A 23,650-nucleotide genomic window follows, 5' to 3' on the forward strand; every position below is an offset into this window, starting at 1 on the left:
CAACCACTCGTGACATTACCTGCCGGCAGCAGAATCAACCAATTCAAGTCGAGAGTGATACAGTAGACATAGTCTATGTGACGAGATTGTGGCAGATGGAGACCTAGGAGTTAGCACAGCTACTATCTTGCAGGTCACGCTAGTGACTTTGCGAATGATGGAGTAGAGGCCAACATGACATGATGGTAACCACAGCAGGAAGAAAAATCCTGGGTGTCATGAGCAGTTGTGATTTGTAACATTTTCCCCCCTCCACTTTTTTTAGAGACAAATTAAATTGGAATGTTTGTGCAAATTGCTACATCTTGCTTTTATTTGTTTTATATTTAATTTCATTTGTCTTCATGCTTCCAGGTGACATGTGTGAGAAGGCACAGGCTGAGGTGGTGCTTCATGACATCGCCTTCTCCGCCCTGCAGCAGCTCGTCGAATTCGCCTACACTGGCGAAATTGTCATCACTGAGAGCAATGTCCAGGTTCGTGCATCCGTCCTTTCAATCATAAGACAAGGCTGTGCAAGTCACCTCGTGTCAAACTTGCGATGCTATTGACTACAACATGCTGTAGAAAGTTGATTGGCACTCGAGTGTTGCACTTTGCACATCAGCTTAGCTTTTGCTCATCATCTTAGTTCCCAGTCTGTAGTTTTGGCATTTTAGCTGGGCTGAGGCCAATGGTAGCAACCCACAGCAAAGGCTGGCGTAAAGTAAACCTCCCGACAGCTGTGCTGATGTGTGACAAGCAGGAAGCAAATTAGGATGATAGGAAAAGCTGTGCAAGTGGGCAGAAGTTCCAGTTTTGGATTCTGATCTGCTTGAATGGTTATAGTTGACCAGCAAATGCCTAATACCTCAGTCACAAAGCATTCGAACTTTTGAATAGTTCACCCCACTACTTAAGTGTCTGGCATCTGTGTAAAAGTGTGTATCATTTATTTGAAGTATCAACCTGTCATTACATAACGATTAATTTTACCTGTGTGGTGTCATAGTTATTTTCTTAGACAGGTCTTCAAATGTGACTGGCTTCCAGAACTCGTACTTTAGTGACTTTTCTGTTGAGCTGTTTATATAAATTTTGCTTGGTGTTCCTTAGATGACTTTTGTCTCAATTCTTCATGCTGTCACACGGAGAAGGCTTGTTAAGTTGTTACTCTATTACTTTCACATCTGTCACTGCATGGACGTTGTAATAAGTGCACAAACGAACGGGGACCACGAAGGAAGAACACGGGACAAGTTTTTATCCTGAACTTTCAACTTTCCCACATCACCATCCTTGTAAAGCAGTTATAATTTAAAACATGGGGATGGTGGCACTCTGCCTGACGCATCTAGCCAGTTTTCATTTGCAGTGCTGCCTCAAGGCCATCACAAATAACAGTTCATTGCGCAGCTCGTACTTTCTTTTTTTCCTTTGTTAAAGGTGTGACTGTGCAGATAGACTGTGAGCCATTGACCCTCAGATTTTTAGCATTTTTTGCCTTTATATCTGTACAAAAATTTTCAACTGCATTCACTCGCATAGCAAAGTAAAGAACAGAATCGACAGGAAGGTGTCGCTTTGCTCTGCGACCTTGTGCGTCATTCTCGCATTGCTCCTCCTCGTCACAGGAACCGCGCTCGGCGATGTGCGTCATTGTGTCTTTTGTCATGACGCGACGGGCCTGTCATCCGTTGTTGAGGGCACTGGACGTCATTTGATGAGCCTGTCGGGTTTCCTGATTGCTTTTCCTTCCCACTTATGGCACAGTGTTGAGTGTGCAGCTGCGGCGTTTCTGATGCACACCTGCTGTGCTCATTGCAATCATGAAATGAGCATGTATTGCTTTTTAAAAATTTAAGCTCCAGTTCTTTCTCATGCTAATAAAGACCAGTATTGAGAAGTGTGCTTGCACTTCCAAAGCGAATACTACGTGGTATCATGCAATATGAGAAAAACATGATTTTAAATTAGTGACAACGAAGCGGACAGACAGTGAAGCTCAACATAGTACAGTCAAACCTCTTTATAATGAACCTCGATTTAACGAAATTCGCGATGTGATGAATTATTTTTAATTCCCCATCTTAGTTCTATCGAATTAAAGAAACCTCTATATAACAAAATTCTTGATATAACGAAGTTTTTCGCTGCAAGTACAATCAAATATTGAGATTTGACTGTATAGGCGAAGTCAATTATGCTTAACTGAAATGTAGAAACAGTAAGGTGAAGGGAAGGGACAGTGGATGGAAAGATAACTTGTTGCTGGTGGTAGCCAAACCATACACCTTCTGCATTATGTGTGCGATGCTCAACCAATTGACCTACAGTGACGGCTGTGTTTCCGTCTACTGTCTTGTGTATTTGTGTAGTCTGCCATCTGTAACAAAAAAAATAATTAATTAGCACTACCCGAACGATTGCATCAAGATTGCATCTTTCAGTCCCTGACATTTAAAAAAAACTTGGTATGATTGTTTGCCTGGTTTGGCCAGGTATTTAGTTGCCAACTGGCAGTAAAACTGCTCCATGTCTAAGCAGAGATGCCATTTGCCTTATTGAACATTGCTGACCAAAAAATGCAATCTTGCTGCGAATTTGAAGCCGAACAAGGCAGTGGTAGTTTTAAAATCTTTGTTTAACATTGTTCGAATAAAAACACAAGCTACTGCAACTTTTTCTTATTCTTCTAAGTGGTAATCTACCTTAGCATTTTTAATATACATTCGCCTTGTTCTTACCACGTTCTGACTAGGATTGTAACAATGTGGAGTTCGCTATAGATCAAAGACAAACATGGCCTTAGCCAAGAGCTGACCAGCTCACCTCAGCAATGAGAGGCTGGAAATGGAAACACATAAGCGCTGATTTCGTTGTAAACAGTGTGGACAAACAAGGCATGCACATGCATAGCTGCTGCACTACAATTGTGACCAATGCTACGCCTAGAACAGAGGTTGCAGCAGCCATGTGACCAGAACTCTGCTGGATCGTGGTTTCATTCCCAGGTCAAAGGCGAGAGCACCTCTAGGTGTGGAAGTTGGAGCGCAGCTTTGTAAATGAACCAAACGAAGTCATTCCAAGCGCCCAGGTTCAACCAGCCTAAAATATAAAGCATGCTGCTAGAACAGTCAAGAGCGCGGAAAAGGGACGAGCTGAATATCATTTACCTAGTACTGATCATTCCGATCCCCAGCTTGTGACTCTGTGTACTCATCCCCATGTCGAGTATAAAGTTTTCTTCTTACTCTGATTAACTGTCTTTGTTTCCCCCTTCTTAGAAACTACATCGCACCCGCTAGACTTGCAATCCACCGGACACAATCATGCGTTGAACATATCCTTTTAATTCCAGCTCTGAGATGCTTATAATAGTCACTTTGGCTGCCCTATCAAACTGAATGTTTTTACCTGGTCATGTACCATCTTCATAAACTGAAACGCGAACACAAAATGACTGATTAGAACACCTGTTCATGTAATTGCATGGAAGAGCAATGTGTAACTGCTCTGTTAATGGTTTCTGAGTGTGGAGTAGTCCCAAGTGTACGTCTTGGAGTCTGAATTACAAACTAATGTTACAAATGCAGGTGCACCTGGAAAAGGAACAGCGCATTATAGTAGTTTCAAATTTATATGCATTTGAAGTTACCCTGGTAATATCGCTCACTGAATTCACTTCATAAGTTGTGAACTGCTTAGTTTGCACTGTGTATCTTGTACTGCTGCAAGAAGAGCCCTCTCGGAAAGCGGTGTGTTGAAATACGTAACTAACTTAGCTCTCACTCGGCCGTTCTCCACCCTTGCTCCGTGCAGAGCCTGCTGCCCGCGGCCAGCTTGCTGCAGGTGGGCAGCGTGCGCGAGGCCTGCTGTGCCTTCCTGCTGGGACAGCTTCACCCGTCCAACTGCCTGGGCATCCGCAGCTTTGCCGACACGCATGCCTGCCGCGACCTGCTGGGCAAGAGCCACCGATACGCCCTGCACCACTTCCGAGAGGTGGCGCACACCGACGAGTTCCTCATGCTGCCTTTCTCGCAGGTTCCCGTCTCTCTCTCTCTCTCTCTCTCTCTTTGTATCCCTCTCTCATTCTTTCATCACCCCTCTGGCTACACATTCCGGGAATGGCACCACGCAGTTTAACCCATTAAGAGAGTACAGTCAACTGAAACTCCCGTTAATTAGACCCTTCTGGGACTGCAAAATTGGGTCAATTGATTCAAAAGGTCAAATTAACAAATGACTGCAAAATGAACAAATTCAAATCTTTTTTTGTAATTCCTCAAAGTGGTCTGTCGTCGTCAACAGACTACTTCAGTATGGTATTACAATAACTACATGTGTCCTCGTTGGCTAGTGTCCCCCGGACCTCAACACTGTCGTCGGCACCGACAAAGAGACGTAGCCCTAAGAACAGCACCAGTCGTCGCTGCAGGACAGGTTGCTGCCGTCGTCGTCGTCGCCTGGGGAAGCAGTAGTGCCGTCTGTCAAATTTCTTGCGTTCGTCAAGTTTTTAGTGACCCCCACACGCAAGTGGGCGCAGGTGGGATCGAATTAACCGAAGCTATCGTGTTCAAATTAAACAAAGTTGACTGTGCTGGCGCATAGTTTCAGTTGCAGAAACATCTACCAAATGCTTCTCGCGCAAAGAAGGATGACGCTTGACAAGTGTAGATAATTGGGAATGTATGATGATTTCGTCCTAAAGTTGGCCTTGAAATGGTGCACCCATGGTCATCATCTACATGTTTGTGATGTCATCATGCGGAACAAAATTTGGAAACATTGCATAGCAATGAGGCTGGGAACGACGATGTAGAGAAAATAGCGAGAGAGTGCCGCATATTTTTTTATGCTTGCATTCACGGGTGTCGTTTGTAGTGATCGCAGGAGAGGAGTGAACCAGTGTGTTGTGGAGTTCTGATGCATTCACCTTCCGGGTGCCAAAACTGAAACTGGCTCGTAGAAGCGTGCATTACAGTAAATTTACGAGGGCACTCTGACACTTGCCAGTATTTTGTTAAGGAGCTTAGAGGACTTGGACTGTAATTATATGCAAAAAAAAGACTAATCGACAATGTTATGCCAGTGTACTTCTTTAAGGGGATGATCTAAATTCATCTAAAATTACCCTCTTGGCATTTAATGAATGTGCGTTGCAAAGTATATTTTGAATTTCTGAACAGGTACTTTGACAAACTGAGCACGTAGAACAGTTTCGTAGTTAATATTGGGTCTAACTGATGGCAGTATGAATCTATGTCCATCAAACTTTGGACTACCCACAGAGGAAGCTTTAGAAGGCATAATTTGTAGCCAAGAAAGAGTTCTAAAACTCTGGCTGGAAGTCTTGGCTGTTAAGAGGGTTAAGGGACACTGAACCGAAATATTGGGTTAAGCTGGATTGGCAGATTGCGTTTGTTGTGTTGTAAATTGTTCAGTCTTTCTGTGATAGGAGGTTTGGCGGGGCAGTTTTTATGGGAAAATTGGCAGTGCCACCTTGAAATGTCATCAATTCCTCATGACATTGTATTTATTTATTTATTTATTTATTTATTTATTTATTTATTTATTTATTTATTTATTTATTCATTTATGTACCATAAACGATGTGTCAGGCATTACATATTGCGGGGAATATAAAAATACAATGTTAGAATCAATACACATGAAATAAGAGATGTTTCATAAACCTTGGAAGCAATTACTAGAGGCCAGTTAAAAGTCTGAGGCAATGAAGCGCACAGCAGCACAACTTTTATGGGCTTTCCGTGCACTTAAATGGTTTAACTAAATTGCACAGAAACACTATCGCTCAGTCCATCGGGTGGGTCCTGTTGGGTCATTCGAAAGGGTCCCCCCAAGATGGCATTGCGAGTCACTGTATACCCGGCAAGGTTTCATGGTTCCAGAGCAGACACATTCCTGTCCTTCATTTGGTTATTTGAGGCAGGAAATCACCATCTCAGATGTGGTCTTTGGTTAGTCTTGCATTGGAAAGCAACTGTGCGGACTCTTCGTGCAGGCAGAAGTGTCTGAAAGTGGCTCTGTGCTGTGCACGCAGGTGGAAGACCTGATCTCCAGCGATGAGCTCAATGTCTCCTCGGAAGAGTTGGTCTACGAGGCCACTGTGGCCTGGATCAAGCACGATCTGCCCGAGAGGGAAAAGTACGTTGGCAAGGTGAGGCTCTTCTGAACTCTCCTTGTGCAATTAGCCCTGACACCACTGTTTATGCATCCTACTGTCGATAAACAATAATAATCTCCTCCTGCCTGTGCTGACACTTGGTGGCTTGCAGTTTAGCAGTGTTGAATACTTGCTCAGAGGTTTAATGTTAAAAGTCATATTTGTTGCAGAATTTTGAGAAGTAATGCAGCAATATTACTGTATGCTCTGAAACTTTTTCATGTAACCTTGCATTATGTGTACTTTTTCTTTCTTTATTTTTCATTGATGAAAAGTACTATTAGGATAGACTTAATTGTGCTTGAAGGTAAAATTTAAAACAATGCAGATTGTCGGTGCCAGTATTAAGACATTATTTTAGCATGTTATGCAAGGTGAAACAAGACCACAGAATTGCTTTGATTTTTATGGGCGCTTAAACATCAGGGAGTTATTTGTGAATGTCATGGCTGAGAAGAAAAACAGTAGCGCGAAAGAAACAAGGACAAGACGACTGCGCAGGACTGGCACTTACACCGTCCTGTACACAGTCCTCTGTAGTCGTCTCGTCTTAGTTTTTCTTGTGCTACTGTTCTTCTTCTCCATTATGAACCAATTTGCCTAAGAAAATGTTTTACCAAGTGAATCTTATATTCTTTCGATTACAATGCTTCTCATGTTGTTTTTCATTTTTCTTATTTTCTCTGTGTGTTGACACAAACACAGCTTCTAAATTGAGCAAGGTTGATCTTGCTGTTCTTTGCACTACATGCGTCCTTTTTTTTTCCGACAAACGCAAAATAATGTGCAGAATGAAAGCATAAGTGAAAGTTGCCATATGCATTACAGGTAAACTTCAATATAACGAAATTCTATTTATAACGAAGTATTGAACTTTTTATAACTTGTCTATAGAATTGTCATGTATTTTGAACCTCAATATAACGAAGTGTACTTATACATGATTTCAATATAATAAAATTTCACTGCGTAATACCAAGACCATAAATAGAAACTTCCGCGGAGGCAGATTGTCAAATGGTTGAATTACATGCAGCTGCTACAGCTCGTGGTAACGCGATCAAGCACACGCGAGGGGAAAAGGGAGTGGGGGGGGAAGGTTGGCGCGCATCTCCTTCTTTAGCGGGACTGTGGCTGCGCACAGCTGAGCGCACCTGCATGCCCCGTTTTAGAGGTTATCTGCCGCGTGTGGAAAGACTTGCACAACTGAGGTAGTGTGACATCGTGCACTGTCTTCCCGAACATTTAGGGCTGCTGATTACGTAATCTCGAGTTTCGGAAGCTAGAGACAAAGTTGTAGCTAGAGGCAGACAAATAATTCGCTCTCCACTGCCGGCGCTTTTCATGATAGCGTCGTCCTATGTAGGCGACACTACGAGCCGTGAGGTCGGAGTGTACGCGAAAGCGGGGCTGGCTACTCTCTGTATAACCAATGTGAAGATATCGTCGACGCGGCATGAAACCATATCTTTCGTCACTAGCTCTCAAATTCAACAAAATGATTTTTTTTTTCATTGAAATTTACTTTTTCTGATTGCCAGTTAATCTCGAAAATTTTGTGACTCCCTCCATGTAAGAAAGATCTACCAGCGACTGCAATTATTTGCATAAAAGAACAAATTTCAGTATAATGAAATTTTTATACAGTTAAACCTGGATATAATGAAATTGACAAATTCCCGAAAAACTTCGTTATAAAGAGGATTTCGTTATATGCAGGTTCGGCACGAAAATTTGAAAAAGGAATGCTTACCATATTTACTCGATTCTAACGCGCCCTCGATTGTAACGTACACCCATTTTCCGTGACCAAAAGAGAGAGGAAAAAATCTTTTACAGTACCGCGCACCTCATGCTTTCATACAGAAATGCAACTATCGCTCAAGATTTACTCCCAATACACTAAAGTTGCGATGAACAAAAAAGTCCCAGTTTCGCCCGAAAGGCAAAGCATTGATTGCGACAGCAGATTAGCAGACAGCTATATGAAGTGAGGATGGTAGCTTTATCGGCAGTATAAACTAGTAAACATTTGCTGTTTAACTAAATTGGTAGACTAATGCCTAAGCACACGTACTACAGCACATAGTCGAAGCTACGGGAGCTAGGCTCGAAGTGCGTAGGAGGCGGCCATATTGAAATGCCAATGGCGATATGGTAGCGCAAATTTAGAGTTGTACTCGATTCTAACGCCCGCAGGCAATTTTTGGACCCGTTTTATCGGAAAAAAGTGAGGGGGAAAGGTCATGCCCGCGGCGGCAAGATCGCTGGGTCGAGGGATGCAGGCCCGCCTCGCGCACACTCGCACGCACGCACACGTGCGCTCACTCTCGCCTCGCAGTCGCCGTGAATTCGAGCGTGCCAAGCGCGTCACCGCCGCTTCGCATTCCGTTGCGGCGGAGAAGGTGCTTCCGGTTGCTGCTCGCACAAAAATGACAAAATTTGGGGCGAAATCTCTAGGTTGTCAGCGAAGAAAATTCGTTATTTCGAGGAGGTCTCCCGCTGCCACTTCGCTACGTAGAGGTCTCAAATACATGTGCTTCTATAGAGTAACGGCGGGGAATAGAAAAGCTTCCTTATATCCAGGAATTCGTTATATGGAGGTTCGTTATAAGCAAGTTTAACTGTATAACGAAGCCAATTGCCAATTTTACCGACTTTGTTATATCGAGGTTTAACTGTAACACACATTACATGCTAGAATCTGATGTTTCGGCTGACACTAGGACCTGCAATACACCCATTGCAACAAGCTGAAACTGTTGTTCAGACCTAAACTGCAACTCTGCACAGTCACCACAATGAAATAGCTTTGGTTCGTGCTGCTTAGATTATTCAATATTCAATGCATCTCGCATGGCAATAGTGATTGTTCGCCATCTGAAAATGCCTGAGATTCATTCAACTGTGCTGCTCTGACAGTTATAATTGAAGACATTGTGATACCATGACGCAGGATACGATGCACGCAGGAGTTTCTGTACTGTTCATTGCAGGCATTTGTGTTGTGAGCGATGGAAATATAGTTGCACAAAAATTCTCAGTTGTCTGAAAAACTGTTCTCTTGGATCAAATCGAGTGGCTGTGAAGCAAGCAGGATCCTACTTACTAGTTTGTGCTGCAGTATTTAGTTATAGTACAGCAGTTATGCATCTCAGATGTTGCGTTGTAGTATATCTTCAAGGCCAGTATTCTCTGAAAAAATGTGTACGTATTATAAGAAACCGTTTATTCCAGCCGAGCTCGAGCTACGACGAAGAACAAGCTGTGCGGCTGATGATGATAAATACAGATGAGGAATTTGTACAAGTGATGGTGTGTAGAGATGAAGAAGAGTCAGTCATGGGTCGTGCTCACACTAATTCCCTCCTGCGGTGGAAGCAGCCGCCTGGTCGCGGCGAGTGTACAGCTTTAAGCGCGATACATGCGCAATTTCTGTACCACGGCAACAATGGTCGGAAGAAATTTCAAGGGGCGAGACGTGGTAATTAACCGGAGATGTCTTCTCAATGACCGTGTAGGGTCCAATAAAACGACTGGCGAATTTTTCGCACAAACCGGGAACGCGCACAGGAGTCCATAGAAGAACTTTGTCACCAGCGCAAAAAGTAACAACACGGTGAGTCGAGTAAAAGCGATGCTTCCGAACATCCTGAGCGATGTCGGTGTTAAAGCGGGCTCGATGACGGCAGGCTTCGAGGCGAGACAAAAGTTCTGAGAAAGGCATTGCTGAGGACACTGGAGCCGTAAGGAACGAGACGTCCAGAACGAAACTAGGTGAGCGGCCATAGACGAGGAAAAATGGAGAAAAGCTGCTGGTGTGTTGCACAGCCGTATTGCAAGCAAATGTCACAAACGGCATGATTGCATCCTAGTTGGTGTGGTCGGGGTTGATGTACATTGCAATCATATCCGATAGAGTACGATGAAAACGCTCTGTCAAGCTGTTGGTCTGCGCGTGGTAACTCGAAGTGGTCTTGTGAACGGTGTTTGAGGCGTGCAGAACTTCGGTAAGAAGAGACAAGAGGAAGGCTTTGCCATGGTCGCTGAGGAGAATGCGCAGAGCTCCGTGACGTAAGAAGATGTTGCGTGATTGGCGATTAGGTTTCAGCCAGTCGAGCGATGAGACGGACAAGGGTGATGAAGTGGGCTCGGGCTTTACATCAATACGATTAGGTGATGCTGAGTCATTATTACTCTGCAAAGGGTAACGAGATAGAGCATCTGTGTCTTGGTGATGTAACATCGAAATCGTACTCCTGTAAACGGATCACCCAGCGACCAAGGTGACCCGATAAGTTCTTTAGCGACCATAGCCAGCACAGTGCGTTATGGTCGGTGACGACTGTAAAGTGGCGACCGGGGAGGTATGGGCGAAACTTTTGCACTGCCCAAACAACAGCAAGGCACTCTTTTTTGGTGATGGTGTAATTTTTCTCGGCAGCAGTCAGCGTCTGACTGGTTTATGCAACGACTTATTCACGCAAGATGATGTCACGTTGCAATATCTGGTTTTGTGAATTGAACCATTGAATGAGTCCCTGCTTCATTCATATTTGCATATTTGAATACTTGCTCACCTTTAGAACAGGTATATTGTCCAGCTAGTTATGGAAGCTTAGCTCACTCAAAATGATCACCATGCAGTCTCTGAACATGTTGTGCAATAAAAAAAGCTGACTCTTCTACACATTGGATGAACAGAATTATGACAAATGCAGAATTGTGAAGCAGTGTGCTTTCTAATTAAAATGAGTTGGACAGGTCGTCTAATGCGTAGAGCAGATAACCAAAGGTCCTTAACAGAGTGGCTGCTAAGAAAAGGGATAATAGTAGTTGAGATTGGCAGATGATTTGTAGGTGAGATAAGATTGTAGGTGTAAGATGAAGTCGGTTGAAGCAAGACGGGAGTAAGTGCAGATCGCTAGGGGAGGCATTTGTCCAGCAGTGGACACGAAATAGGATGATGTCGTCTTGTGTGGCACCATTGCAGCTGCTACAGCACTGTCGGCTGCCGTTGATGCGTCGGGAGTTCCTGCTGTCCAAGGTGGGCGAGGAGCCGCTGGTGCGCTCGAGCGAGGAGAGCAAAGACCTGCTCATCGAGGCCATGCGCTACCACCTGATGCCTGAGCGGCGCGCTGCCATGGCTGGGCCACGCACCTCGCACCGCCGGCCCGAAGGCCTCCGCTCCTACCTCTTTGCCGTCGGTGAGCCCCACAGTCTAATTCTGTGGACCTTGAGCGAAAGTAGAGCTTCTTACCTGTTCGGCTGTGCGACAATTGGCATAGCTCAATCTTCCTGGCAAGCTTTCCTTTTATAGCAAAGCTTTCTTTGCACACCGTCATGTGATTGGACGGGGATCGATAGCTGGGTGCTGGGTAGATTTATTTATCTGATCGGTAACTTATCGGCAGGCCACTTGATGGACTCAGCAGGGGTTTGTTTTATGGCAGTACCTGGCTGCCTGCTAGTGAGTCGGCACTATTCCAGAGAGGTATCGGATCTGAAAAAAAAAGGAGCCTATACAGTCCTACCGTCATTAATTCACGACTGTATTAAACCCACATCCTAGTTTCAGTGGGCCAAAACTGGCTACATTTGGGAGGCCATGTTTAGCGAAGCTTTCTGTGTGGCGTCCGAAAGTTTAAATGCTGTGGTTGGTGGTGGCACTGTATCACATTTCTCCCCGAGCATCTGTAAGGTCCGCCATTGTGGCCGAGGATGGTTGCAGGACGCGTTCGTCGCTGAAATGTGCTGCACAAGATGCAAACAAACACTGTACCACGTCTCTTGTCCTGTTGCGCCATTTCACCTTGCCAATGCCCCAAAGCTTCACTTGCACCAATGTTCACAGTCCACAGTGTGTGGTAAGGGAGGTTAATTAGACTTTGTCCAGTTTGCTACCCTACACGTTGGGAGGGGGATGGTGGAGTGAGAGACGGGAGTTCAGGTTATACACGTGCATTGGACAAGGCACAGCGTTTTCGACAGTCGGGCACTCAAGTTTGTCGCTTTCAGCTACTGTAAAAGCACTTGTGTGGCAAGGTGGAGATTGGGAAGCACCATCCTGATCAATAGACACCTGAATCCATTGCCTCATTGACAAAAGAATCATGAGTTGTGTGAGCATGCCGTCAATCACCTTACTTGAAAAGGAACTTTCGTATACATAATCCTAGTTATTGCACTGGTATAATTGTCATTTAATACTTCATAAATTCTTTTATTGCGATAGCAATTATATGGACACTCAAAAGCAGATTTCTGCTGTCGGCGTCGCCGTCGCCGTGAGGTTCCGTATGACGTCAATGGAGATGAAATCGTCGCCGCGCGCCGAATGCTGTATGTGCGAGTGAAAGGGCGCGAGGGACGCGCGCTTTCACGGGGAGTGAACGCACGGCGGAGAACAAACGCGCGTTCTGCGCTGTGCTCCCTTAAGGGCTGCAGAAGTAGGCGTCTCTTTCCTCCTCTACAATCACCATATATGTAGAGCAAACGTGCCTTCTTCCGACGCACGAAAGGCCGTGGGGGGGAGGGGGAGGGAAGGGAGGCGACGTTTACCTGCGGCACCAAGTGCCTATTTATATCAGAGGCTCCGGCAACAGTCACCAACGCCGCACGCATTTTGAGCGAACGCGGGCAAAACGCCGACGGCGTCGACAACAGTTCTGCGTGTTGCCGGTGCTGCTGCATGTCCAAGTTTATACAGCTGATAAAGCTGCTATCATTACTCCGTATAGCTAGCTCTCTTCAAATTTGCTATCGCAATTGATGCTTTGCCTTTCAGGTGAAACTGCGACAACTTTTTTTATTCTTCTTACTTTTTGTGTAATAAGTGCGTTCCCTCAATTCAATAAACAAAATCGATTGTTGGTCATCAATTTGTCATCTTAGTCATCACTGCGAGTCCTCTGTTCTCTCTTTTTGCCCTGCCTCTGTGCTGTGCCAGTCAACACTGCATAGCCAACTACTCCGCACCTTCTCACGTGCCTTCTCTGTCCCACCAGGTGGAGGCTCACTGTTTGCCATCCACAGTGAGTGCGAGTACTACAACCCACGCACGGACCGCTGGAGCTCTTTCGCACCCACCATCCACCGGAGGTCTCGAGCCGGCATCACCGCACTGAACCGGATGCTGTACGCCATTGGCGGGTGAGTTGTCTCATTGCCCTGTTGATTGCCCTTCTGCCAGCAGGTACCTCCAGTAGACAGGCAACTGTGGGGCGCTGTAGTAGTTTCATTTTAAAGCAATCAGTCAGGCGTTTGTTCTTCGTAGTGTTTAAAGGATGGGAATTTTCCTAAAAGGATAGGAAAAAGGAAGTCTCCGTGGAAATAAAGGTGTGCCAGTGATGGTCCAAAAATTAAAAATATGAAACGCTTATTGTGACTGTAAAGCTGCGTGCCAAGGCTGAAATTGCAGTTAGGCTTAGAGCGAACATTTCGATTTGGTCAAATTACTATGTTGAACTAACAAACATGTCACTTTCAACGTGGTAAATGTTGAAAATGTTCTCTTTAATGGCACACATTCAAAAAGAAGCCAGCAAGCATTCCCCACTAGATCTAGCATTCATCGATCGATCACCAACCACCTTGGCTCGACCTTTCCACTTGCTGAAGATTACCTCCAAGATAGGCGCGTGGCCCGCATATGGACAGCCATGCGCAGCCACAGCAGGGTAGAGGAGTGGGAGAGGGTGGATGGGCACTAGCCCCCTGCCCCCCTTCCCCCTCTAGCACGTGCTTGCTCACATTACCGCGTGCTCGTTCCTTCGCCACCCCCCTTGTGCTGAAGGAGTCGTCAGCTCTCGTGTTTCTCCGAGCATTCTGAACTGCCGCACGCCCCCCGGCCTCCGCAAGTTGTTATGTGACAAATGGCGCAGCGCCGTTTCTTGCATACTGCGTTGCAACGGACGCACTTCGGCTGCATTTCTGGTGCTCGAATTTTTCATGCAGAAGGACGCTTGCAAATAACTTTACCTCAGCCGACATTTTTATAGTCTTTTTTTTTGCTAGTTTTACCAGCCATACAGGCTCCCAAGTACAGCCTCCCGCATTATTAGTTGTATCGCGCGAGCGTCCATCACACGTCATTTTGGCGCCTAGCGGCGATAATCAGTGAGACTGGCAGAATTACTCTCAAGTGCACTGAGCACTCACCTGTGCAAGAGTCGTCTAGTGTGATGTTCCCTTCACGACGACGTACGACCGTATTATAGTGTTCTCGCGCGATATAGTTAAAAATGCGGTGCATGCTTCAAATTGCTGAAAACTTAGTTAAATCGAGACTGTGTCACCAAATTACTTTGTTAAATTGCAAAAAAATTATACACAGTTTTCAATGGAACTAAGATTGGGAAATAAAGTCCGAGGACACCTAGGCACTTATAAGTTGTGAATGTGAAAGCATTAATGTCCATTTGAACGCCGCTGAGCGGTCCTTCAATTTATGAACTCCTTAAGGGCAAGCGAGTACCAACGCCTCCTAGATAGTAGAAGGCCGAAAGTACACTGCTTCGATCCGTGACATCATGTTACCTTGCCCGACTGCCGTAGAATCTAATAGGGACGCTCCCGAGTAAGCCACGGTGATTTTGACGTCACCGCTTTCATCACGCCGGGCTTGGCAGTAGAAATTTCGATCTTAGTAGCATTATATCATAAAGCAGAGTGCATAGGCCTGCTATCTCGGAGGCGCTGGTTTAGCCCAATGGGTAAGACACTCGGCTTAGGAGCCTGGTGTCGTAGGTTCGAAACTCACTACCGCCAACGTTCTTCCTTTCGAATTTTTTTGTATACATTAATTTCTTTATATTGACTACCGAGGCGAAGTTAGAACGCAGGTGAAATCTTGCGCGGACAAGGAATGCTCGGATAATACAGGCTTCAGAGAGCGAGGGTGACGTGGCGTCACTGCGATGCCCTCTCCCTTCACACAAGACCTGGCGCATCAGCACGGCAGCAGGTGTTGCCTTTCGCCTGCTGTGCTCTGTCGAGGCACGCACGGGACGTGGCGTTGCAGCCAATGAGAATTTAGGTGCCGTTTCGCTGCTACAAATGCCGGCTTTCTCGCTTCCATTCTATGCTTTTGCATCAAAGTAGTTCGTTACATAGCGAATTTCCTTATATCAAGGTTCATTATATCAAGGTGTGACTGTATTAGAAGCGAAAATAAAGATTAATGGACTTAATTAAAACCCCCAGCATTCATTCATTCATTCATTCATTCATTCATGGATTTTGATGTATTTATTAATAGCTGGGCCGTTGTGTTGCAGCAAAGCTTCTTGAACCTTGCAGAGTTCAATAGTTGGCTCATTTAGAATACATTGTAGTACATCTTGACCGACACCCACCGTGGTTCCTTAGTGGCTACGGTGTTGGGCTGCTAAGCACGAGATCGCGGGATTGAATCCTGGCCACGGCAGCCGCATTTCAATGGGGGCGAAATGCAAATACGCCCATGTACTTAGATTTAGTTGCACGTTAATGAACCCGAGGTGGTACGAATTATTCTGGAGTCCCCCACTAGTGCGTACCTCATAATCAGATCGTGGTTTCGGCATGTAAAATGCCATAATTAAATTTTTAATTTTACACCTTGATCAATAAAAAATTAGCTAGACCTGAGCAGATTTCGTCAAAATCAGTGATGTAATGGCAAGCCGGTGTGGATTCTGTTTTTCGTTTTAGCATGTTTTTTTTTTATTTACCAAGCTTCTTTACATGGTAAGAGTAGTTTTACTGGTGTATTGTAGAAGTGTAATGTACTATTACCACTCAGACGAATTGTTCTCTTTAGCCACTCCTCTCTTAATGAAACCAAGAGCGTGTAATGTAAGTGAGGACGCATATTGCTCAGTTTTGCCATTTTCCCGTTGGTTTTGTCTCGCAGCTTTGACGGCACGCGAGACCTGTCATCAGTGGAGTGCTACGACCCCGTGCGTAACACGTGGTCGCTGCTCCCAGGATTGGGCAGCCGGCGCAGCTGCCTGGGAGTGGGAGCCCTGCGTGGCCTCATCTATGTGGCCGGTGGCTACGACGGGACGTCCTGCCTGAGCAGTGTGGAACAGTTTGACCCCCTCGTTGGTGCTTGGACCTCCGTGGCTGCTATGGAGTATCGTCGCCGATACTGCCGCCTAGCCGTCCTCGGTGCGTCTGCTGTTTGTGCAAGAAACATTTAAAGCAAATAGCTTTCTTTGGCTCTGTCGTCTGTTTTCGTTGTCGGTGGTTAGTAGTTGGAACTTGGGCTTTCACCGCCGATACAATGGCGCTGACTGATAGGGCGTCCCCATTCGCTCTTCGGGGTGTGTTTGTTGCCGTACGCGAACAAGCACTCTTGAGGCACACGTGCTGTCCACCTATACTACCGCAGCAGATGTGCTAGTTAACGCCTGTGTTCTCTACGCAATGAAACAACAAACGTTAACTAACTATCCTCACTGCAAAATATATTTCTTTAATACTCACTGCACCATTTCTTTAATAAAGTGAGTAGCTTTCTCGGTTATTCGCTTACATTGACAATCATTGTCAATGATTTCTGCGCAGATTTTCTTATTCGTTTCCTTGTAGTGCAACTTTCTTTAGCAAGTGTGATAGAGTTGCAGTAAAAAAAAAAGCCAGAGACGGAGTTAATGATGACATACAAAAATTTTAGAGACACAGTGTGATAACGCAAGAAGAGTGCTTGAAGGCTCAGCAACTGCAGTGTCTGTGTCAGTGAAAAACTGCAATCATGTAAACAGATTTCAGAAAAAAAAAGGGCTATTATTCCTTAGCCCACTCCTGGCTGTGCAAAGTCATCTTTTTGTCTACTCACAAACATCACTTATCCAAGCAAGCTGCAGTAGACGTCTTTTAAAGGCAAGCTCTAAGCTGAATTATCTGACAAGCTAAACAGCACACAGATGTTCAGCTTCTCAAGCACCCACTGCATTCCTGGTAAGCTGAACTTCTGGTAAGAGAAAAGGATCGTCTGGTACAAGTCGTTGCCTATGAGGTAGCACAGTGTCGGTGTCCACCTTGCAGAGGACTGCCTGTACGCCGTGGGGGGTCACGATGGGGCCAACTACCAGTCGTCGGTGGAGCGGCTGGACCCGCGGGAGGGCCGCTGGCGGCTGCTGCCGTCGATGCACAGCCGGCGCAACAGCTGCGGTGTGGCCGTCCTGGACCGGTCCCTCTACGCTGTCGGCGGAAATGACGGCAGCCTCTGCCTCAGCAGCGCCGAGCGCTTCGACCTGGCCGCCAACATGTGGGACCACGTCGGCTCCATGCACTCCCGCAGGCAAGTCGCTCGTTTCTCTTCTATTACCTCCTTGTTTCTAGAGTGCTTACTCAAGAGAAACATCAATTTAACCTGAAGGGCCAGTTGTCACCGGTGCAAACAACCTTTAAACCGAACTGCAAATGGCAACTCGAAGCTGAAAATTTTTTCCTCGATTGAAACTGATCTCCTTCATGCAGGACGACACACGAAGTGGTCCAAGCCGACGGCTTCCTCTACGCCGTCGGCGGCAACGACGGCAGCTCAAGCCTCAACACTGTTGAGCGCTACGACCCACGGCATAACAAGTGGATGCTCGTCACTGCCATGATGCTTCGGCGAAGCAGCGTCGGCGCTGCTGTGCTAGAATGCCCCATACTAGAGCGCGCAAACTCTACGTCATTTGCTTCGGTCATTGGCGCCTCTTCTGAGCCCTGAGGTGCATGCTTCCAGGCTTCCTCATGATTTGCTGAAGCCTTTTGGCTTTTTTTTTTTCTGTATGGGGGCCACACAGCGTCAAGACTGTTGTTCTTTGGCAGTGCTCTGTTTGCCGAGGATGAGTCGTTTTTTTGCATTTCGCACGCCACTTCGCCAACCTGAGCCACGGTGGTTCGCCAGTCAGATCGCCTTAATTCCGCGTTCCTCGGCAGAGCACAGAGTTTCTCGGTTTGGATGCTTCAAACATTCACGTCACTTCCATAGCTTGGCAGCGTCATGCATGATCATCCTGAACGTTGGCTCACAGGTGTGACCTTAGAGAATCCCCATTTCCTCGCCACCTTCATACTCGAGTGAACGCCAGTTCACCCAAGAGTAATTATTTCCGTGTGCATGTGTTAGAGCTGTTCTCTGATGAATGGCTGCACTGTTAGGTGTTCTAGCATGACCAAGGTGTGAAATCCTTAGCTGTAATAGTTCTCAAACGCTGGCTCCTCGCTGGTTGGGAAGTAGTAAGGGCGTTGTCGTGCACATTCCATGATCATATGTTGCGTCACCCACCTAGTTGTCACATGGACATGTCTCACATGTGTGATGCTAGGAGTGCATGCTAGTGTATCTTTTGTAGGAAGATGTGTGCTTTGGATCATCTCCATTCATCTTCTGTTGAAACACTTGCAGTGTAAAGAGTAAACAAATAAGTGGTGCCAGTTGCTGACTGCCTGGCCTTTGTCTTTGCTTGTGAAGGATGAGAACGTGGAAAGAGTGTCCTCTCACTTAGTGCTCGATATGGTACAAGCACTTGTGAGTGCCTGACAGTGCACCACGTACGATACCGGTGAGTCGTTGAATAATATTACTAGTTTCCTTGATGGGAGTAGCTTCCCAACCGGATATTTTGATCGATGAGACGTACATTCTTTTTCTTACCTTAACTTATACTAGCAGTTGGGAGAAAAGCGATTTTTCTCTTAATTAAATTTTGTTTTGCGCCCTTCCTGTCTTAATTATTGTTTCCTAAGTAGTGATGTAAATACTTACTTGTTAAAAGCTGGAAGACCTGTTAACTTATTTAATATTCTGTTCTACATTTTTCCTATTCAAGTTTACTGTTTGAAAGCTTATTGTTCCTGTGTTTAATTCGAAGGTTTGTACGTTTAGTGTTTGTAATCTCCGAAGGGAAGTTAAAGCTTGATTACGATTATGTTCGACTAGGCATGTTATTTTCTGGAATATGATGGACAAATTGTTGGCATTTGGAAGTGTTTGAATGTCGAGTGAAACACCACGACAATGCTTTCAAGGTTACTGTGTTACTGCATTGAACGAAACATGCAGGCATTCACAAGCATTTAAAATGATGGTTGTATTGTTGTATGCTCATCACATTATGTACACACAAGCATTTACATTTGGCAGAATGTTCCTTCTTTTTGCAAGTCAAAGATATGATGGCATGATGAGTTGGCTAATGCTTAGTCAGCTAAAACACTCTGGAAAGTGCATCTGATGCACAGGAATGTTCCTTAGGTGACACTGAGCTTGGTTCATTCGGGCTGCAAATGACACCGTCTCGCTTAGCCACTAAAAAGATATGAAAGCTCTGTCTGGCTTTTCCATAGACTTTATGGTGTCAATAGCCTTGTGTGCTAAACACGAATGCCGAGAGTATTCCCACAACTCTAAGCTCATAAAATAGGAGTGGCATTGGACTACGGCCTTTCACAAGCATATTGCAAAAAAAATAATAAAGTCTAGTTAGTTACACTCTGTTCGAAGCAGATTTCAGCAAATAAATTGCTAAACAGTAACAGCACTTAAAGCAAAAGCTTAAACTGCCATGATGATAATGCGTGACATTCTTATTTGTTCTTGCCCTAATGTACTGTTAAATTCATCATTACTGTATATAATGAAGGCATTTGTTGGACAATTGCTTGAAAACACTTGGATGTGTTGTGTGAAAATCTATAGCAAATTTATAGAGCCTGAATATTAGGCTGTTAGCGTGGCACTGTTAGGCATGCATTTGTGCATTCTCAAGTTTTTTGCTTCACTGTTCACTTACCTGGTTCACTATAGAACTGTGAATATTGTCTAGCGTTGGAGTGAACATTTTTCATTGGCACTGTTTCGTACACGTTAGGCTTAGGGCACAGCCATGCTGCATTGTTTCGCATATCTTCTGTATATCTACAAGCAGAAGAGAGAAAAAATTGTGAACTAGGCTGTCTGAACGATCCACCATAAGACTGTGGCTGACTTGTGCTGCAATCATGTGCAAGTCTCGTCTGGAGCACTATATTATCAGTCAATCACTTTTGGCGACATGATTACTTTTGAAAAAATTCCGTGTGACTCGCACTGCGTGCCGAGTCGGTGTCTGGTGCCGAGTCGGTGTCCGATGCGAGATAACCAGTTTGGCACAGTGCCAGTCAGCCATATATGCTGATGCGTCCGGTGCAAAGTTACACAAAATCTTGCGAAAGTGGCTTCAAGAGTGATCACCCAAGAATAAGGCCTTTACTTTTTGTCACCTGGCCAGCAATGTGCAGGTTATGTTTATTTTTTGTTATTGTTATAATTATCAACACATTGTGCTTCGGGAAACTTTTGCAATGTTTGCTGTCACATTCCACACTGATTTCATTTCTTTGTCCTTCACTCCAGAGTGAGGTGCCGTCCCTGCACGCTCCTTGCTAACCTGTATACAACTTGTTTTGAGGTTACGTTGCCGTATTGCGTTTGCTTAGTAACTAGCGTTTGGATTTGTTTTTGTTTTTTTTGTGAAGAAAAAAAAATAGTATCCGCGCGCTTTTTCTACCCATTGTTCTTGGTTTTTCATTGCATCAATCGTGTAGTCAATCGCCATCTACCATCATCTTTGCAGTCTTCAATGTTAGTAGGCGTGAGCAGGCATGTGCACTGTGTCTATCAAGCCTCCTGCAGTAGTTTGTTAGCTTATCATTTACGAAATAGCAAGCCTGACGTGGCTTAGTAATCTTCAAGCTTTAGAAGCATTGATAAGCCAGCACATGCTGCACGAGATCCAATTGTTTTCAGCTACCATTGATGGTAACGTATCGTGCTAGCTTAAGAATGGTGTTGCAGGAGAGAAATGAGAATGGAATAAAAGAAAAGCTGAGAGAAACTGCAGGGCCTTTGAGCCCAGACCCACATAAAAGACGAACTCAAGCCCACGTTTGCACTCTCGCGAAAAATATATAGACGTCACTGTCCGTTTTACTACCACTACCATCCCTTCAAGAACTGTAGCTCATTGTCACCCTTTATTCTTTTGTAAACTTGATGGTTATTTTATCCTGCTTTCCTGACGTTACCGAGCGACAAAAGCAAAGAGCACATTCTTTAGTAGTATTGCTGTAGCCGGAGCAAGCTATCAAAACTGGCATGACGAGAGTATCTAAACACAGTATTATGCAAGTATGAGAGGTTTAACGACGACGCGTGCCGAATTCCTAGGTGAATGTGCTTGATCATCTTTTGTGATAACACTGTTCTGTTTGCTTAGGCTGTGCTCAGTGCATCGATGTAGACCATCCCCCCACTTCTGCATTATGGCAGGCACAAATTTAAGCAGGTGGTCAAGGGATGTGCGATCGCATTTTGACCGCACACTCTTGCCTGCAGTTGGGACATAGTGCTGCTGGTCTCAGTCAATTCAGACAGCGGTTTCACTACCAGTCAGCTCGCCGTGTAATAAGTCAGTTTGCCCCCACTCTCTCAGTCGACGGTCGTCCTTATCTAGACGGGAGTAATTTGTCAAGAGTTGAGGAGGACTAGCTCCCACATGAACGTGGCTGCATCACTCTATGTGCGGCCACATAGTTTGGCATAACCAGAAATTCCAAGTTGGATCTTTTCGAAATCGTAAATTGGCATTTCTCACATCCCGTCACTTCAGCAATGAACGGAGCTGTATTGACTGCAATGAGCACAGCTTAGACCAGTGGCCACTGTCGTGGCAGTTTCTTTTTCTTTTTTTCTTTCTCCCTTGTAGTGTGTGCCCGCAGTGATTTGTGTGACCTCCATGTTTATGATCAGTAGACTCACCACTGCTCCTGCTGTGCCCAAGGAGAGACGACGACGACCCAATACCAAATCTGCGAGCAGTGAAGGTGTAGTCCCAGGAGCATACACGTCTTCTTGTGAAGCTTTTGTCTGCGTGACTGTGTGGCACGACCATTTTTGCTCGCACTGTGGAACGGGCCGGTGTCCCGAACGTCGATTGTTGCAAGAAAAGAGTTTGTGGACGAAAGTTTTTGAGTGTGCATCTAGTTTGGTGTGTGTGCAGAGTGTTAAAAAGTGTAATCGTGAGGCAGTGGTTGAGTTGCTGGTTCCGGCCTCAGAGAGAGAGAGAGAGAGATGGGTGCAGACTTTTGTGATTGGTGGCCTGCTTTTGCTTTTCACATTCAGTACTGCACGGAGTGCCGTGGAAGTCTACATTTATGAGTCTCTTCAGGAAGTCACGCCTCGACCAGTGCTGCCGCTTTTGCGAAGGTTCTGCTAAAACATTTGAAAGCCATCCTAAATCGCTGAATGTGGTTTTTGAATCTGTTAAAAAATTGGCTGTGGGAGATTTTGGCAAGAAATGAACTTTCCTAATTAGACATTAAGTAGCGCAAGTGTCAAATTGCGATACAAACTGCAAATAATAGAAGGTAACATGAGTACTTAGATTCGTGCAGGGCCACATTTGCTAATGTTGAGGGCACAGTACTTATTGCATATGCTTAAAAAAAAGTTTGTTTCAAACATTGAGCAGCATCAGTTCTGTGTACAGACATTTTACTGAAATGTCTGCGTTCTTATAGTCATGGGTGCGACGAAACATCATCAGGCGAGGAGAACACACTGTCAGAAAAAACGAAGACTCGCCAAATAATGTTTTTTTTTTTTTTTTTACTTGACGTTATCGTTCTTCTTCTTCGTTCTTTTACTTAACATTTCAGGACCTGTACAGGGTCACAATGAAGTGAAAGTACAGTATGCCATCCTTTAAGTAGGGATGCACAGCAAGGGGCAGAACGAAACAGTGTTGCTGCCTTTTCTTCCAAAGGTTCTGATAAAGCAGCATTCATGATATTCTAGAAACCACTAAATATCTTCATATATCTAACAAGAAGCCGCAAAGAAAAACCTGATTTAAAATCTCGCTAAAAAGTCCAATGTCTGGTAGACGCACATATTTGTGCCGCTAAACAACCTGTAGGTGTGCTTGACCTAGCAGACCATCTGCAAAAGTGGGAACACTGGCCCCAACATGGAGGACAAAGGGAGGAGTAAAAACATTTGGGTCAGGTTCACTGTGAGCATTTTCAACTATGCATGTATAAAGTTAGAAAACGGTTAAAAAAGAAAGTGTGCAAAAGAGATTAGCCGATATAGTCAAAATGAGCACTTAACTTGTCTGCGTCTTCTTCTGATTTGTCCTTTCTTTTTCTACACCGCTTATTCATCATCCATTTGATTCTACTTATACATCCATGAGTGTTGCACGTGCAAACATTTTTTCCTCTGCACGCATCTTGTCACCACTGTCTACAAGGACAGCAGTGTGAGCACAGGGGTCCTCCACCACGCAGATAGTTTTCAGTGAAGTGCACCAATAGAAGTTGCTGCTCGTGCAATGTCTGCCTTTCCACTACGTAATATCCTTTGACTGCTAATATACTGGCACACACATTAACTGCCCTCAATGGCCTTCGTAAAGGAAAAATAAAAAGGTGTCAATTATGTTCCGCATGCAGAGCAAG

General features: G+C 45.0%; 1 protein-coding gene across 3 annotated transcripts in view; it reads left to right on the plus strand.

The window, feature by feature from the left end:
- LOC119445725 (kelch-like protein 17) overlaps positions 1-22,791 on the plus strand; it is a 38,504-nt gene extending 15,713 nt beyond the window's left edge. For 2 of the 3 annotated variants that reach the window (XM_037710008.2, XM_037710012.2), the window contains 8 exons: positions 355-476; positions 3,802-4,023; positions 6,047-6,163; positions 11,163-11,376; positions 13,177-13,321; positions 16,065-16,321; positions 17,201-17,456; positions 17,636-22,791. In XM_037710008.2, coding sequence (XP_037565936.1) covers positions 355-476; positions 3,802-4,023; positions 6,047-6,163; positions 11,163-11,376; positions 13,177-13,321; positions 16,065-16,321; positions 17,201-17,456; positions 17,636-17,873 — 1,571 coding nt within the window. In that variant the 3' untranslated portion in view covers positions 17,874-22,791. The remainder of the gene's footprint in view (positions 1-354; positions 477-3,801; positions 4,024-6,046; positions 6,164-11,162; positions 11,377-13,176; positions 13,322-16,064; positions 16,322-17,200; positions 17,457-17,635) is intronic. The other variant, XM_037710009.2, reaches the window with a different exon arrangement.
- Positions 22,792-23,650: the final 859 nt, after the last annotated feature.

The sequence above is a fragment of the Dermacentor silvarum genome, chromosome 3 (genome assembly GCF_013339745.2).
Source record: "Dermacentor silvarum isolate Dsil-2018 chromosome 3, BIME_Dsil_1.4, whole genome shotgun sequence".
Lineage (NCBI taxonomy): Eukaryota > Metazoa > Arthropoda > Arachnida > Ixodida > Ixodidae > Dermacentor > Dermacentor silvarum.